At 39.8% G+C, this 17,525-nt stretch overlaps 1 protein-coding gene and 1 pseudogene across 1 annotated transcript; both read right to left on the reverse strand.

The window, feature by feature from the left end:
* Positions 1-504: 504 nt before the first annotated feature.
* LOC138643479 (forkhead activin signal transducer 3-like) lies at positions 505-2,502 on the reverse strand (annotated as a pseudogene).
* Positions 2,503-11,402: 8,900 nt separating this feature from the next.
* LOC138643480 (forkhead activin signal transducer 3-like) lies at positions 11,403-13,426 on the reverse strand. The gene is made up of 3 exons (XM_069732385.1): positions 13,154-13,426; positions 12,663-12,767; positions 11,403-11,909 (listed from the first exon to the last, which is right to left on the reverse strand). Exons 1-3 carry the CDS (start codon positions 13,424-13,426, stop codon positions 11,403-11,405), a joined length of 885 nt encoding a protein of 294 aa, XP_069588486.1.
* Positions 13,427-17,525: the final 4,099 nt, after the last annotated feature.

The following is a 17,525-nucleotide window of genomic DNA, read 5'->3' on the forward strand; positions in this document are numbered from 1 at the left end:
CCCACATGATTCACCCCATCCCAGAATTCTGCCTGAGGACCACTCGATGTGAGGAGAAATGAGCGCAGAAATATTATTAATAATGATTCAAATACCAGTTCTACATGCGGAGAGACGAGCCACCCATACTGATCCTCTGTGCCACTTGTTATATTTGGAGACATACAGAATCTCTTCACGAGAATTTGGAGATATTGACCAAAAATTACTAAGACTGGAATCTTTCAGAGATAGTTGGTGACTAGAATGTTCATTTTTATAGGGAAACTTTAGGGTCACATTTACATATAAAGAAACAGGATAATAATTGTTTATAGTAAAAAGAAGTTTATTAAGAGTAAAATAACAATCAAGTAAACAATGAACAACTATTTAAAACAGCCGAGAAGCTGGGAATGTCTCTTGTGGTCCCTGTATGGACCTTGGTGGGGCAGGTTCCCAGCGGGTGTGGAGCATCCTGTTCTGTCAAAAACTGTTCTGTTGAACTCCCGTCAGGAGGGTGATTTATTTACAGGGTCTGTAAGGGATGGGTAGTTGAGGTAGAAGGGTAGAGGGGTTTTGGTAAGTGGGGATAGAATAAGATGTGGAGGGGGAGTTAAAATTAGATGGTGAAGGATAGTTATACAGGGGTATGGATGGGAAATTTGGGTAAAGCACAAGAGGATGAACACTGGGAGGGGCAACCACATTAGGCGAAACGTAGCTGGAATTAGACGTAGGAAGATTCCACAGAATCATTGGCAAAGATGATGTGGGGTCTGCAGATGAAGATGTGGATGATGGAGCAGAAGCTTCTATTTGGATGGAATCTTTCGCAATTGAAAAAGGGTGATGGTCATCTAAAGGCCTGTATGGATAATGAATGGGGCCAGGTCCAGGTGGTAGATATCCTGCCTGCTGACCGCCGTATTCTGAAGCTTCATGGCCTCACGTGGAATCCGACTCACATCCACTGTCCAGAAGTTTCCTTTGGCCTGAGTCTGGTTTGGATCTTTTAGTACCTGAAATAAAGATGAAATAAATTCAGATAAAGGTTCATTTAAAATTCTAATTTCTACAATATAAACTCACTACTGTATATAGACGTCATAGAGAAGAAATGATTATGTGATAATAACTTTAGTAGAAAACTGGTATATTTAAGTTTGTCTATAGATTTCTTTAGGAGGAAAAATTTATCAGTAACATTAGAATTGAGAAATACATTTTTCATTACAATGCAACAAAGTGTTACCTTCTAAAAACATCTTTTAAAAGTGTAATAGAAGACACCTCACATTAAGCAGATGAGATTAGAAAAAGAAAATTGTTACTGAGGTTATAAATATTTAATGAGATAAAGAAAAGTCCGGCCTCAGAGGAGAAATACAGCGCTGTGTGTTGGGGATTATGGAGGAGAACCTGGAATCTACTAAGAGAATTGGGGTAAAATTACTTTTCACACCAGAACTGAAGTGCACAAAGTGAGATCAGGTCTAAGAGACAATTATAAAATGCTCCAATGTTATTAGATCTTGTATTAGACACATCACATATCTGAGGCTGAAAATAGGACGAGAGTTATTACAAATGTAACTTACCCCGTGCACCAGTTTGATGATTTTGCCCAATTTCCACCATTTTTACCATCGTATAAAATGATGCACCTTACAATACTAATAAATCTCCCCTTAGATATATAACAAACAGCCTTGTCCATTAGAAGAGAATGTTGTAAATGACCACACAGATTCCTCACCTTTCTGAAGCAGTCGTTAGAGGACAGGTTGTGTCTGACTGAGTCTTTCCACCCTTGGTATCGTCCCTTGAAGACGGGGTAGAAGTCGCTGATCTTCTCTAAAATCTGAAGGCAAAAAAGAAAAACAAAAACTTTCAATCCTGTAAATTAATTAATAACAATGATCCCCTGTGAATTGTCCTTTCCTAATAAATATACATTAAAAATTACAGTTTATACGGAGGGTAAAGAACCAGCAGGAAGTTTATAATTTGAACCTAGAAGTTTCTGGCTGTTATAACATGTGACAGTATATTCCCACCATGCGTCAAAGTCTTGTAATTAAATATTTGTTGTGATTTTTTTTCTGTGTATATGACTGAAGGAAAAATGGAGCAAAAGTAAAAATGTCTCCACTTCGCTAAAGTACAGGCTTCAAAGATTTGTTGTCCTCTCTAGGAATCCTAAGGAAATTCCCACTAACTTATTCCTTGATATCATCGTTCTCTTACCTGCGACAGCTTCAGCTTCTTGTCTGGGACACTTAGGATCACCAGTGCAATCATGGCCAGGTATGTGTATGGAGGTTTCGAATATCGCTGGTAATTCTTCTTCTTTCCCCCAGACATTTTCTCCTCCTGACTTAGTGTCATGCCTCGGTCACGCTGTGTACTTTCTCCTGGACCACAGTCCAAGTTGGAGTCCATCTCTAGCATCTTCTCCATGCTGAACACGTTGGGTGTTGGCATTTCGATGGTTTCACAAGCTTGGAGGTTTGAGCTCATGTCTCACAGATGTCTTCAAATACCAATATTAGATGTGATGTGACTATGGGCCAGGGAAGAGGCCTTTATAAGGGCTGGTGGTCACCCCTCATCCGGCTTTGTTATGTTAATACCCCCAAAACAACATGGAGCCCTTTGCTGGTAACACCTCAACTGTTATTGAAAGACCTTCATCCCTAAAGTCAATAGTACTATGAATACACAAAGTTTCAGTTCTTAGGTGAGATCCTTCAGTAAACATCCTTTGTCATGTATAGTGTGTATACCCTTAGTGTATACCATGTGGCCCCTTGTGTGTTAATAAACCTCAGCCACATGGGTAATGCTGAGGACAAGATGGAAATAAACCGACCATTGGGACAACAGTTTGTGCCTTTTACTGAAGATCTTACATTTTGTGAGTTTGTATAAAGTCACTTACAGACCAAATTACCAATCATTTCTTCTAAAAATATATTTTAATTAATAATCCAAATATTAAATCATGAAATGTGAATCACAGTGTTCATTAGATAAGTAACAAAATAGAAAAAGCAAACCATACCCATATGACCCATGATGGGAGGTAAGCACAAAACACTAAGAGTCTGGAGCAGAAACTATGTATTTATTAAAATCAATATAATATCAATGCAATGATAAAATCACAGAAGGCAACGGTGCCTCACAAAATGGGGGACTGCCTGACATGCCCATGCCCACCGCATCACATCAGGTAGAACCCATGGTGTCTTTGCTATTATGGCCCTTCCATTCCCACTTCTAGCACTTTCTCTTAATTAGAACCAATATTGTCGGTTGCCATTTTGTACTTTACACTGTAGACACTTTCTTCATCCAGTCCGGTGTTTACTCTTCTAATAGCCGCATGTCTGCATCTCCTGCACTTTGTCTATATACTTAGTTCCTGGACTATACTTATTGGGGGATTATACTGGGTCGTTGCTTACGTGTTCCGTGTCTGCCATTTTCCTGTTGGGCTATATTGGCAGTCTATATCCCATTTTATGAGGCACCCTTGCTTTCTATGATTTTATATTTGCACTTATTATACAGACTTTAATAAATATATCGTTTCTGCTCCATACTGTCTTAGTGTTTTGGGCTTACCTGGATATGGTTTGCTTTATTTATATTTTGTTAATTAATAATACAGTCGCATATTATATTCCACATTGATGGCTATGGCTCTTCCCCTCCAGCACATTATTCATTTATTTGGATGAGTATAAATATATATTACGCTTGATAATTTATCCTTAGCCTGATCAGTCGAGTTTTCCTCCTGCTTCCATCTATAAGATTAAGGTGGCATTAGATATTTAATGGTTTCCGCAGTTTTATTACGTTTGGCTTCTATAGGGTAACATAGAGTTTGTGGGTTTTTTACGGTTCATATTTTTCATGTATCAATAAAGATATTTACTTACAAAATAAGATATAAATATGGGAAGTGCGTTAGTGGTTTATGACGCCTTTTCCTATCTGCAGTGGTTTATTACGTCTTCCTTTTCCTTGTATTTTATTTTGTAAGTTCCTCGTTCGCACATGAGCAGATCTCCGTATTATTTAGCGGTGCCACTTACTCATTTTTATATAGGGATGGAATAGACTCATTGTCCATGTGAATAGTTACCCCGAACCCTACAGAGGACTAATTTGCAATGGGAAGTATCTGGGGGGAAGGTTTCTTAATGACACCAGTTACGGAAACCTGAATCCATGAGGTTCATTTATCGTTGGGTCTTGTGGTTCCCCATTAGCGAACAAGCAATTGCTAATTGCAGCATTTACATATAAAATTCAAAAACAACATATAAATGGACGTCCTCTCATTTATTGGATAATATCAATTTATAATAACGTTGATAGATGATTTTACAAGTTTTATTTTTTGAAAGATATGAATTTACAAGTAACCGTCATTTTTAAGAAAACTTGTTTTTCCTTTTTCTCCCGTGATTTACTCGAGTAGATTTCTCTTTTATATTTTTACATTCTCACAACTGAGATGATCACAGATAAATGTGCAAATTCTCACTGATCTTTTAATCTCTGCACTTTTGCATCAGTGATTGGGAAAATTTGTTTGATTTAGTAAGTATCTTTATACACTGGTTATCTCCCTGTGTAGAAAATGGCCTTGAATGGTAATTTCTCTGTAGCTTCTCCAGAATCTCTAATGTGTTGGTTTTCTTACAACTGTGGAATATTGAACTCTATATGACAATAGTAACAATAAAGCTGTGATTATTTTCCGTGTAAGATCTCCCTGTCGGCTCCGGTCGTCTTCTCCTCCAGCTGCTGTGTATTTACATCAGTTACAATGTGACTCCCCCAAATCTCCCCCTATGAAGACCCCCTTGTCCCACTGGTTTCTCTCCGCAGGAGGCTCCATATTCCTGATCCCTCCTGACTCTGCTGAGAACAGAAGACTTGTTGTCATGTAGCACCTGAGGAAGGACAACCACAGTGCAGGTTATATACTGCAATTTTTGGGAGAAAGAATGAACAAATCAACAGCAGGTGAAGAATTGTTCTATAATTCTGCTGACAGTCATGTGAGTGCTTGTTTTTGAGGGACAAGTTTAAGTTTTTATAGGTACCATTTGCCAGCACATGACATATTTTGATAGCTTTCTTTTCCATTTTTAGCAGGTAGAATGAACAAAAACAGCAATTCAGAAATTGTATTTTGGCTTTTCACTCTATGCCTTTCACCATGTGGTAAAATTAATAAGACTGTTTTATTCTTCGGGTCAGTACGATTTCAGCGATGCCACATTTATAAAAGTTCTTTGCTGCTTTTACACAACAACTTTTTTTTTTTTACAAAAAAAAAAAACAATTGCTTTTTTCATCGCCGCATTCTGACAACTATGGCATTTTTATTTTCCCGCTGAAAGAGCTCAAGTGGCTTGTTTTTTGTTGAACAAGATGATGTTTTCAGCAATACGATTTTCATTAACATTCAACTTTATGTTAGCGTTTTATTCCATTTTTTTTTTCACTTACGGAAGATGAAAAATCATTGCTTTTGCCAAATTGTTAATATTATTTTTTGTAATGGTATTCACTGAAGGATTAAATAGTGTGACAGTTGTATAGATTGGGTCATTCTGGACGTGGTGATACTATATATGTATAATTTATTTTGTTTAATTTTTTACATATATATATATACACTTTTTTGCATTTTTTTTACTTAGAACATCTACAGGACCTTCATTTTTATTAGTCTGATCACTGGTATAATAAATTACAATACAATTGACCTATCAGAGACACACTGACCAAATCCCTTTTGACACCGTGCTCCTACCAAATCGTGTTTTCTATGTATTTTTGTAAACAAATATATATAAAGCCAGGAGAAACCTACTAAATATAAAACATAACCTTTAATAGTAACCTTCTAAAATCGATTTTTATGGACAGAACAGTGATAAAGTGCATATAGTGCTCAAAAAAACCAGTGCTCAATAAAAAAATGGTTTTATCTCACCAAGTCCGTTGTTTTTCTTGCGGGAGAGTTCTCATATGTTTTTAGGGGGAGGGGAAACAAGCAATAACTATGCTACCCAGTCGTGCCCCTGTATTACTCCCGCCCTGACAAGGGCAGTCCCCAAGTCAGGCTAAATTGTTGTACCCACCACAACCAAGTCACCTTCCCTACGCGTTTCCTCTCCCATAGGGGAGATTCATCAGGGGAACGAAAAAACGGGGGTATAAATATAATGGGATATTCTGTTTAGAAAAATCGAACCCCTGCAATGGCAGGTGGCTCCTATGTGTCCAGTGCACCTAGCTTTGGGTGTGGACTATGGTAAGGTGAGATGAACAGCGGGACCGCACTCCCTAATATAGTACCTCCCCCTCTCTGCCTGATTGTATGGCGTCCTACCTCATTTCCGGCCGGACGCTATGGCCGCTTAGCTTATTAACATCCCTGGCGTTATACCGCCATCTTTTTACAGATCATGTATGTACCTCTCCGGTATCCGGATCGGTCTCCATTGCACATGCGGACCGCATCGCCAGTGAATAAGTGCTTTCACCGGCCTTCACTTCCGATTCATATTTCCAGTATATCCTCTATTGCGCAGTGCAGAATATGGCCCGGCTCTGCTGTCTGCTTGCCGTCCATTATTCTACGCTAGTGCGCATGCGGCCTTTTTGCACGCTACTCTGCGATATAGGCAGGCACCTGGGGTCCCCAGTGCTTCCGCTATTGCGCAGTGTCGATAGCACTGCAGCCCTGCCGTCTGCTGGCGTCTCTGTCTCCCTGGTTACCCTTCTGCTCCCAGTGTTCCGCGCTTATGCACCTGCGGCCTTTTTGCCCGCTAGTACACCGTATACAAGCATATATATGTTAGTACTCTAGTATCCCACATTGGGTCCTAGTACTCGCACTGGAAATGATAATGCCGCTGGTTCTATTTGTTAGGAAATACAACGCCTACCTGTACCTGCATGCATATTTATTGGATGTTGTCATGAGAGGGGAAGAAACTAAACAAAGGGAAACGCATCCCTCTGAAAAAATCCATAAAAAATCAAAAATTCTCTATTTAATACCCAACATGATAAGGTCAGAGACATAGATATATCTGTAAGATATGGCAATGGCTCATATCTTGAAAATCATAATAGATAAAACATATATCCTGTTTTATTGGCTTAGTACCCGAGAGACAGCAACCCTGATTCCAACCTATATAGCACCAATCACAATAAACCCCAATATCTCATAATTTCAGAGAAAGCAGCTATAACTCAATTGTTCATTCAGACCCTGCGGGTGACAGGTCTGAAGACGAAATATCCACCTTGATTCTCTTTGAAGTAATATCCTATCAAAATCACCCCCTCTTCTTGGTGGTCTCACTCTCTCGATACCCATGAACTGTATGACCTTCAAATCCCCATTGTGCATAACATTAACGTGCCTGGCCACAGATGTATCTCTTTTATTCCGAATATCACCCAGATGTTCTCCTATCCTCCTTCTTAGTTCCCTTATGGTTTTGCCTACATAGGCCTTACCACATTTACAGGTGATACGGTAGATGACGCCCTTAGTTCTACAATTGATGAAGTCCTTGATCTCAAATGACTCACCAATACCATCAAAATTTCTGCCCACTAGTATGTATTCACAGGCCATACAGTTCCCACAACGATGGCAACCACTGATTTTGGCCGGTAGCCAAGTCTCTCTAGTCACAGGTGTAACAAAATGGCTATGTACTAAGCGATTTCCAATCGTCCTACTTTTTCTGTACGTGATGTGTGGTCTTTCACCTACAAGATCTCTTATATCATCATCCATCCGAAGGATGCTCCAATGTTTTTGGACTATCTGCCTAACCATTTGGGCTCCATTATCAAAAGTACAGATAAGTCGAGCTTTTCCATCCGGGTTCTCAGTTCTCTTTTTGGGTACCATGAGTTCTCTCCTGTCTTGTTCTTTCGCATATTTAAATGCTTCCCTCAATATTCGGTCAGGGTAGCCTTTAGTGAGAAATCTCTGACGTAGGTCATCCGCCTTGTTTTTAAAGTCTTTGGTATTTGAGCAGTTCCTTTTTAATCTCAGGTATTGACCCTTAGGTATGCCCCTCTTGAGGGAATAAGGGTGATGACTCTCCCATTTCAATAGAGAATTGGTAGAAGTTGGCTTTCGAAAGATGGTAGTTTCCAACGTATCCCCCTTTTCGGATTTAACAATTAAGACATCGAGAAAGGCCAATCTATTCGGATCTATTTCAAATGTAAGCCTTAGGCCTATCTCATTCTGATTTAAAGAATCAACAAACTCATGGAACTCGGTCACGGTGCCCCGCCATAGGATGAAAACATCATCTATGAATCTGACCCAAAGGTCAACCTTGCTTGTCAGGTGCGTCAATTGGTCAGAGAATACGATGGTGTCCTCCCACCAGCCCAGGAACAGATTTGCGTAACTTGGCGCACATGGATTACCCATGGCGGTGCCCCTGAGCTGGTGGAGGACCTTACCATCAAAGGTGAAGTAGTTATTCTGCAGGACAAATTCAAGAAGGGAGATAACCAACTCATTATGGGGGGCACACTGACAGCCCCTCGTACCCAAAAAGTGTTTGGCACCCAGGATTCCAAAATTATGTGGAATCGATGAATAAAGTGCCTCAATATCGATGCTTGCCAGAAGTACTTCTGGTTCCACAGTGATATTGTCCAGTTTATTCAAAAGGTCAACTGTATCTCTCAAGTATGATGGCAACGAGCTCACAAAGGGTCTGAGGATCTCATCAAGGTAAGTACCCACGTTTTGGCTTATGCTCCTAATGCGCGATACAATGGGTCTGCCCTTCAGGGGATGAAGCCCTTTATGCAGTTTTGGGAGTGCATAAAAGGTTGCCATTACTGGATGTCTAGGAAGGAGATAGTCATATTCTTCCTGGCTAATGAGTTTACTGTTTATAGCCCCCTCCAGAATATTTTTCAATTTGTCCCTTGTTGTTTCCGTCTGATTACTCATGACCCGGGTATATGTAGCTGTATCGTTCAACAAAGAAAGACACATATCCCTGTATCCATCTGTATTCATCACAACTATGTTTCCCCCCTTATCAGAGGGTTTTACCACTATAGATGTGTCCCTCTCCAGATTCTGAAGAGCCTCCACCTGGTTCTTGGTTAAGTTATGTCTAATATGGGTGCCTTCTTTTTGTTTAATCTCATCTGTTATTAAATTGAGGAACACATCTATAGCAGAAACATCGCCCCCGACTGGTGGCATCTTAGTGCTAGTTTTTTTCAAAGATGAAAAGGGACCCTGACCGCTCGTTGATGGCAGTGATTGATCCAGATTAGCCAAGAGCTGCACATCCTGGAGTATATCCACTGGGATGTCCAGCCCTGCGCAAATCCTCCTATTCTGTTGCTTGAAAAATTTGTGCCACCTTAATTTTCTAACAAATAGGTTTATGTCCTTGATGCAGTCAAAAGAGGAAAAATCCGTGGTGGGAATAAATGATAACCCCTTACTCAGTACCGTCATCTCTACTTCACTAATATTTCTATCAGAGAGGTTGATTACCTGCAATTCTAATCCCTGTTGAAGGGGTTTCTGCTTCTCAGGGAATATGTGTTGTCTAAAAAACCTGGTCTGGATGCTGTGTGGAAATTACCCCCCCTGGAATAGCCTCTATTTTTTCCCCTCTGTCGGCCTCGAGTTGATCTTTGTCTCGTTTCTGTATCCGATATGTCTGTTTCTGTTGAGGATAAATCTGTATCCCTTTCTCCTCTCTCCACACGGTCTCCCAGGACCTGATAGATTTTATTATCTCTAAAGTCCTGGAGATCCCTAAGAAATTGTTTATGTTTCCTTTCTTTCAATTTATACTGAAATTTCTCGATTGAGTTCTGTAGTTGTGTTTCCTTGACACTGAAATCACTTTCCCCTTTAAATTTTGTAACTATCTCAATCTGTTCTTTTAATTTTGTATTTAATTTCTCAAAATTATTTTTTTCCTCAGTAACCAAGAGATTCATAAATCTCAGGGAGCTACTAGTTGCTTCCTTTTCCCAAAGATTTAATAATTGTGGGCTCCGACACCGAGGGGCTGGTAGTAGGGTAATACGTAGTCCCCTTGGTACTATGTTGTTCTTGATGTATGTTTCCAGGCTCTGAATTTCCCACCACGAGCTTGTATGTTCTTTATATACTTTATTTAGATCTTTAAACGCTGCTGTATATGTTGGAGTGTATTTTTTCTGGGCAAAATTTTTTTCGGAAAAGATATCTTTGGCTTCAGTGAGCCATAGATCAGTATCAGGTCCTGCCGCTAAGAAACCAGCCATAACAGACAAAAACCACTAGTAACCGAGTAATAGCCAAATGACAAAACACAAGATCAAAACCTAATGAACAAATTCTCTGCAGAAAATAAATAAAAAGCAATAGTGCATGAAAATAACATAGGGTGCTTAGTTGAGATACTTTTGATAATAAAGAAAAGTCAAATCTATCCTACCGCGTCACGGTGACCCTATTCGGGATGGTCCGAACAGTCACTGTGACGTGGTGGGATGTCTTTTACATTTTTGATCAAAATTATGTTAACCAATTACTCTATGTTATTTTCATGCACTATTGCTTTTTATTTATTTACTGCAGGGTATTTACCGATTATGTTTTTATCTTGGATTTTGTCTGTTTGGTGGCCTGTGTGAACACGCGCCTACACGATGCATGCATACCAACTTATACTCGAGTTAATGTTTTAGTTGTTTTTTTTTTAAGTAGAAAAACATAAAATTGTATATATTTGGCATCAGAATAAATAAACCGACCGATAAAACAAAATGAGCTTTTTTTAATGCAAATTTGATAAATCTGGCGCCTCTTGAAAACTCCTGGTCAGTATTGTTTTATGTGTTTTTACATTTTTATATTCTGCTAATTTCATGTATTGCGCAGAAATATTATTAATAATGATTCAAATACCAGTTCTACATGCGGAGAGACGAGCCACCCATACTGATCCTCTGTGCCCCTTGTTATATTTGGAGACATACAGAATCTCTTCACGAGAATTTGGAGATATTGACCAAAAATTACTAAGACTGGAATCTTTCAGAGATAGTTGGTGACTAGAATGTTCATTTTTATAGGGAAACTTTAGGGTCACATTTACATATAAAGAAACAGGATAATAATTGTTTATAGTGAAAAGAAGTTTATTAAGAGTAAAACAACAATCAAGTAAACAATGAACAACTATTTAAAACAGCCGAGAAGCTGGGAATGTCTCTTGTGGTCCCTGTATGGACCTTGGTGGGGCAGGTTCCCAGCGGGTGTGGAGCATCCTGTTCTGTCAAAAACTGTTCTGTTGAACTCCCGTCAGGAGGGCGATTTATTTCCAGGGTCTGTAAGGGATGGGTAGTTGAGGTAGAAGGGTAGAGGGGTTTTGGTAAGTGGGGATAGAATAAGATGTGGACGGAGAGTTAAAATTAGATGGTGATGGGTAGTTATACAGGGGTATGGATGGGAAATTTGGGTAAAGCACAAGAGGATGAACACTGGGGGGGGCAACCACATTAGGAGGAACATAGCTGGAATTAGACGCAGGAAGATTCCACAGAATCATTGGGAAAGATGATGTGGGGTCTAGAGATGAAGATGTGGATGATGGAGCAGAAGCTGCTATTTTGATGGAATCTTTCGCAATTGAAAAAGGGTGATGGTCATCTAAAGGCCTGTATGGCTGTCCATGGATAATGAATGGGGCCAGGTCCAGGTGGTAGATATCCTGCCTGCTGACCGCCGTATTCTGAAGCTTCATGGCCTCACGTGGAATCCGACTCACATCCACTGTCCAGAAGTTTCCTTTGGCCTGAGTCTGGTTTGGATCTTTTAGTACCTGAAATAAAGATGAAATAAATTCAGATAAAGGTTCATTTAAAATTCTAATTTCTACAATATAAACTCACTACTGTATATAGGCGTCATAGAGAAGAAATGGTTGTGTGATAATAACTTTGGTAGAAAACTCTGGGATAATTTAAGTTTGTTTATAGATTTCTTTAGGAGGAAAAATTTATCAGTAACATTAGAATTGCGAAATACATTTTTTATTACAATGTAACAAAGTGATACCTTCTAAAAACAAGTCATCTCCTTTTAAAAAGTGTAATAAAGGACACCTAACATTACGCAGGTGAGATTAGAAAAAGAAAATTGTTACTGAGGTTATAAATATTTAGTGAGATGACGAGAAGTCCGGCCTCATTAGAGGAGAGATACAGCGCTGTGTGATGGGGATTATGGAGGAGAACCTGGAATCTACTAAGGGAATTGGGGTAAATTACTTTTTACACCAGAACTGAAGTGTCCAGAAAGTGAGATCAGGTCTAAGAGACAATTGTAAAATGCTCCAATGTTATTAGATCTTGTATTAGACCCATCACATATCTGAGGCTGAAAATTGGACGAGAGTCATTACAAATGTAACTTACCCCGTGCACAAGGTTGATGATTTTTCCCAATTTCCACCATTTTTACCATCATATAAAATGATGCATCTTACAATACTAATAAATCTCCCCTTAGATATAAAAAAAACAGCAATGTCCATTAGAAGAGAATGTTGTAAATGACCTCACGGAGTCCTCACCTTTCTGAAGCAGTCATTAGAGGACAGGTTGTGTCTGACCGAGTCTTTCCACCCTTGGTATCGTCCCTTGAAGACGGGGAAGAAGTCGCTGATCTTCTCTAAAATCTGAAGGCAAAAAAGATAAACAAAAACATTCAATCTTGTAAATTAGTTAATAACAGTGATCCCCTGTGAATTCTCCTTTCCTAATAAATATACATTAAAAATTACAGTTTATACGGAGGGTAAAGAACCAGCAGGAAGTTTATAATTTGAACCTAGAAGTTTCTGGCTGTTATAACATGTGACAGTATATTCCCACCATGCGTCAAAGTCTTGTAATTAAATATTTGTTGTGATTTTTTTTCTGTGTATATGACTGAAGGAAAAATGGAGCAAAAGTAAAAATGTCTCCACTTCGCTAAAGTACAGGCTTCAAAGATTTGTTGTTCTCTCTAGGAATCCTAAGTAGATTCCCACTAACTTATTCCTTGATATCATCGTTCTCTTACCTGCGACAGCTTCAGCTTCTTGTCTGGGACACTTAGGATCACCAGCGCAATCATGGCCAGGTATGTGTATGGAGGTTTCGAATATCGCTGGTAATTCTTCTTCTTTCCCCCAGAAGTTTTCTCCTCCTGACTTGTTGTCAATGCTTGGTCACGCTGTGCACTTTCTCCTGGACCACAGTCCAAGTTGGAGTCCATCTCTAGCATCTTCTCCATGCTGAACACGTTGGGTGTTGGCATATCGATGGTTTCACAAGCTTGGAGGTTTGAGCTCATGTCGCACAGATGTCTTCAGATGCCAATATTAGATGTGATGTGACTATGGGCCAGGGAAGAGGCCTTTATAAGGGCTGGTGGTCACCCCTCATCCGGCTTTGTTATGTTAATACCCCCAAAACAACATGGAGCCCTTTGCTGGTAACACCTCAACTGTTATTGAAAGACCTTCATCCAAAAAGTCAATAGCACTGTGAATACACAAAGTTTCAGTTCTTAGGTGAGATCCAACAGTAAACATCCTTTGTCATGTATAGTGTGTATACCCTTAGTGTATACCATGTGGCCCCTTGTATGTTAATAAACCTCAGCCACATGGGTAATGCTGTGGACAAGATGGAAATAAACCGACCATTGGGACAACAGTTTGGGCCTTTTACTGAAGATCTTACATTTTGTGAGTTTGTATAAAGTCACTTACAGACCAAATGACCAATCATTTCTTCTAAAAATATATTTTAATTAATAATCCAAATATTAAATCATGAAATGTGAATAACAGTGTTCATTAGATAAGAAACAAAATAGAAAAAAGCAAACCATACCCATATGACCCATGATGGGAGGTAAGCACAAAACACTAAGACAGTCTGGAGCAGAAACTATATATTTATTAAAATCAATATAATATCAATGCAATGATAAAATCACAGAAAGCAACGGTGCCTCACAAAATGGGGGAATGCCTGACATGGCCATGCCCACCACATCACATCAGGTAAAACCCATGGTGTCTTTGCTATTATGGCCCTTCCATTCCCACTTCTAGCACTTTCTCTTAATTAGAACCAATATTGTCGGTTGCCATTTTGTACTTTACACTGTAGACACTTTCTTCATCCAGTCCGGTGTTTACTCTTCTAATAGCCGCATGTCTGCATCTCCTGCACTTTGTCTATATACTTAGTTCCTGGACTATACTTATTGAGGGATTATACTGGGTCGTTACGTACCGGTTCCGTGTGTGCCATTTTCCCGTTGGGCTATATTGTCAGTCCTTATCCCATTTTATGAGGCACCGTTGCTTTCTGTGATTTTATATTTGCACTTATTATACAGACTTTAATAAATATATCGTTTCTGCTCCATACTGTCTTAGTGTTTTGGGCTTACCTGGATATGGTTTGCTTTTTTTTTATTTTGTTAATGAATAATACAGTCACATATTATATTCCACATTGATGGTTATGGCTCTTCCCCTCCAGCACATTATTCATTTATTTGGATGAGTATAAATATAGATAAGGCTTGATAATTTATCCTTGGTCTGATCAGTTGAGTTTTCCTCCTGCTTCCATCTATAATATTAAGGTGGCATTAGATATTTAATGGTTTCCGCAGTCTTATTACGTTTTATTGTTTTTTTACGGTTCATATTTTTCATGTATCAATAAAGATATTTACTTACATAATAAGATATAAATATGGGAAGTGCGTTGGTGGTTTATGACGCCTTTTCCTATCTGCAGTGATTTATTACGTCTTCCTTTTCCTTGTATTTTATTTTGTAAGTTCCTCGTTCGCACATGAGCAGATCTCCGTATTATTTAGCGGTGCCACTTACTCATTTTTATACAGGGATGGAATAGACTCATTGTTCATGTGAATAGTTACCCCGAACCCTACAGAGGACTGATTTACAATGGGAAGTATCTGGGGGGAAGGTTTCTTGATGACACCAGTTACGGAAACCTGAATCCATGAGGTTCATTTATCGTTGGGTCTTGTGGTTCCCCATTAGCGAACAAGCAATTGCTAATTGCAGCATTTACATACAAAATTCAAAAACAACATATAAATGGACGTCCTCTCATTTATTGGTTAATATCAGTTTATAATAATGTTGATAGATGATTTTATAAGTTTTATTTTTTGAAAGATATGAATTTACAAGTAACCGTCATTTTTTAAGAAAACTTGTTTTTCCTTTTTCTCCCGTGATTTACTCGAGTAGATTTCTCTATTTTATTTTTACATTCTCACATCTGAGATGATCACACATAAATGTGGAAATTCTCACTAGTCTTTTAATCTCTGCACTTTTGCATCAGTGATTGGGAAAATTTGTTTGATTCACTAAAGGTACCTTCACACATAACGATATTGTTAACGATATCGTTGCTATTTGTGACGTAGCAACGATATCGTTAATGAAATCGTTATGTGTGACAGCGACCAACGATCAGGCCCCTGCTGGGAGATCGTTGCTCGCTGAATAAAGTCCAGAACTTTATTTCGTCGCTGGCTCCCTGGAGACATCGCTGGATCGGCGTGTGTGACACCGATCCAGCGATGTCTTCACTGGTAACCAGGGTAAACATCGGGTAACTAAGCGCAGGGCCGCGCTTAGTAACCCGATGTTTACCCTGGTTACCATGCTAAAAGTAAAAAAAAACAAACACTAGATACTTACCTACCGCTGTCTGTCCTCCAGCGCTGTGCTCTGCACTCCTCCTGCACTGGCTGTGAGCCGGAAAGCAGAGCGGTGACGTCACCGCTCTGCTTTCCGGCTCACAGCCAGTACAGGAGGAGAGCAGAGAAGCAGAGCGCAGCGCTGGAGGACAGACAGCGGTAGGTAAGTATCTAGTGTTTTGTTTTTTTTTACTTTTAGCATGGTAACCAGGGTAAACATCGGGTTACTAAGCGCGGCCCTGCGCTTAGTTACCCGATATTTACCCTGGTTACCGGCATCGTTGGTCGCTGGAGAGCTGTCTGTGTGACAGCTCTCCAGCGACCAAACAGCGACCCGGATCGTTGTCTGTATCGCTGCAGCGTCGCTTAATGTGAAGGGGCCTTAAGTTTCTTTTTACACTGGTTATCTCCTTGTGTAGAAAATGGCCTTGAATGATAATTTCTCTGTAGCTTTTCCAGAATCTCTAATTTGTTGGATTTCTTACAACTAGTGTGGAATATTGAAGTCTATGACAATAATACTAAAGCTGTGATTATTTTCGGTGTAAGATCTCCCTGTCCGGCTCCGGCCGTCTTCTGCTCCGGCTGCTGTGTATTTACATCAGTTACAATGTGACTCCCCCAAATCTCCCCCTATGAAGACCCCCTTGTCCCACTGGTTTCTCACCACAGGAGGCTCCATATTCCTGATCTGCTGAGAACAGAAGACTTGTTGTCATGTACCACCTTCCCCACCCGATGTTTCTGCTCCTGAGGAACAGAAGATTTACATAGTATTACACAGTGCAGGAATCAGTCACCAGTGATGTTTCCATCTTCCTATAAATCTACACAATGTTTTATTACAATTACAGATTACTTTTTGCCATTGTCTTGTGTTTTTATAGCATTTTCCTCTGATCTAATATTGTAGATGTAAATTGCTTCCTCGTAGATTGTTACAGAGAATTTTAGACTGGAGACGAGAAGATGCCGGTCATTTATTAATTAAACAAAAGTATTGCAGAAAATGGTTGAAAAAATCATTAAAGATATAATATATTGAAGCTTGTTTGTATTTAATAGGAAGGTAAGAAAGAGAGATTTTAGTGACTTGATACTTTTTAGTGGCCCCTAAAATACACCGGCCTCTGAGGACTCTTTATTTTTTTCTTATGTCATAGAAATGAACATTGTATCAAACTAAAAATATTACTGCACCGAAAAAGTCTAAATGTCAGTAGGAGGCGATTGTATCTTCCTTCCCTTAAAGAGTATCTAAACTTTGGCACTAAAATTCTAGATCTACTTTTCTATTTAATTTCATGCAGATTTGTGGGGTCTCATGAGCTGTCGGTGTCGGTCTCCTGAGCTGTCCGATGCCGGTCTCCTGAGCTGTCCGATGCCAATCTCCTGAGCTGTCCGATGCTGGTCTTCAGAGCTGTCCGATGCCAATCTCCTGAGCTGTCGGTGTCGGTCTCCTGAGCTGTCCGATGCCGGTCTCCTGAGCTGTCCGATGCCGGTCTCCTGAGCTGTCCGATGCCGATCTCCTGAGCTGTCCGATGCCGGTCTCCAGAGCTGTCGGGGACTGTCTCATGAGCTGTCCAATGCCAGTCTTCTGAGCTATCCGGTGCCGGTCTCCTGAACTGTCCAGTGCCGGTCTCCTGAGCTGTCCGATGCCGGTCTCCTGAGCTGTTCAATGCCGGTC

Source organism: Ranitomeya imitator, chromosome 6 (genome assembly GCF_032444005.1).
Source record: "Ranitomeya imitator isolate aRanImi1 chromosome 6, aRanImi1.pri, whole genome shotgun sequence".
Lineage (NCBI taxonomy): Eukaryota > Metazoa > Chordata > Amphibia > Anura > Dendrobatidae > Ranitomeya > Ranitomeya imitator.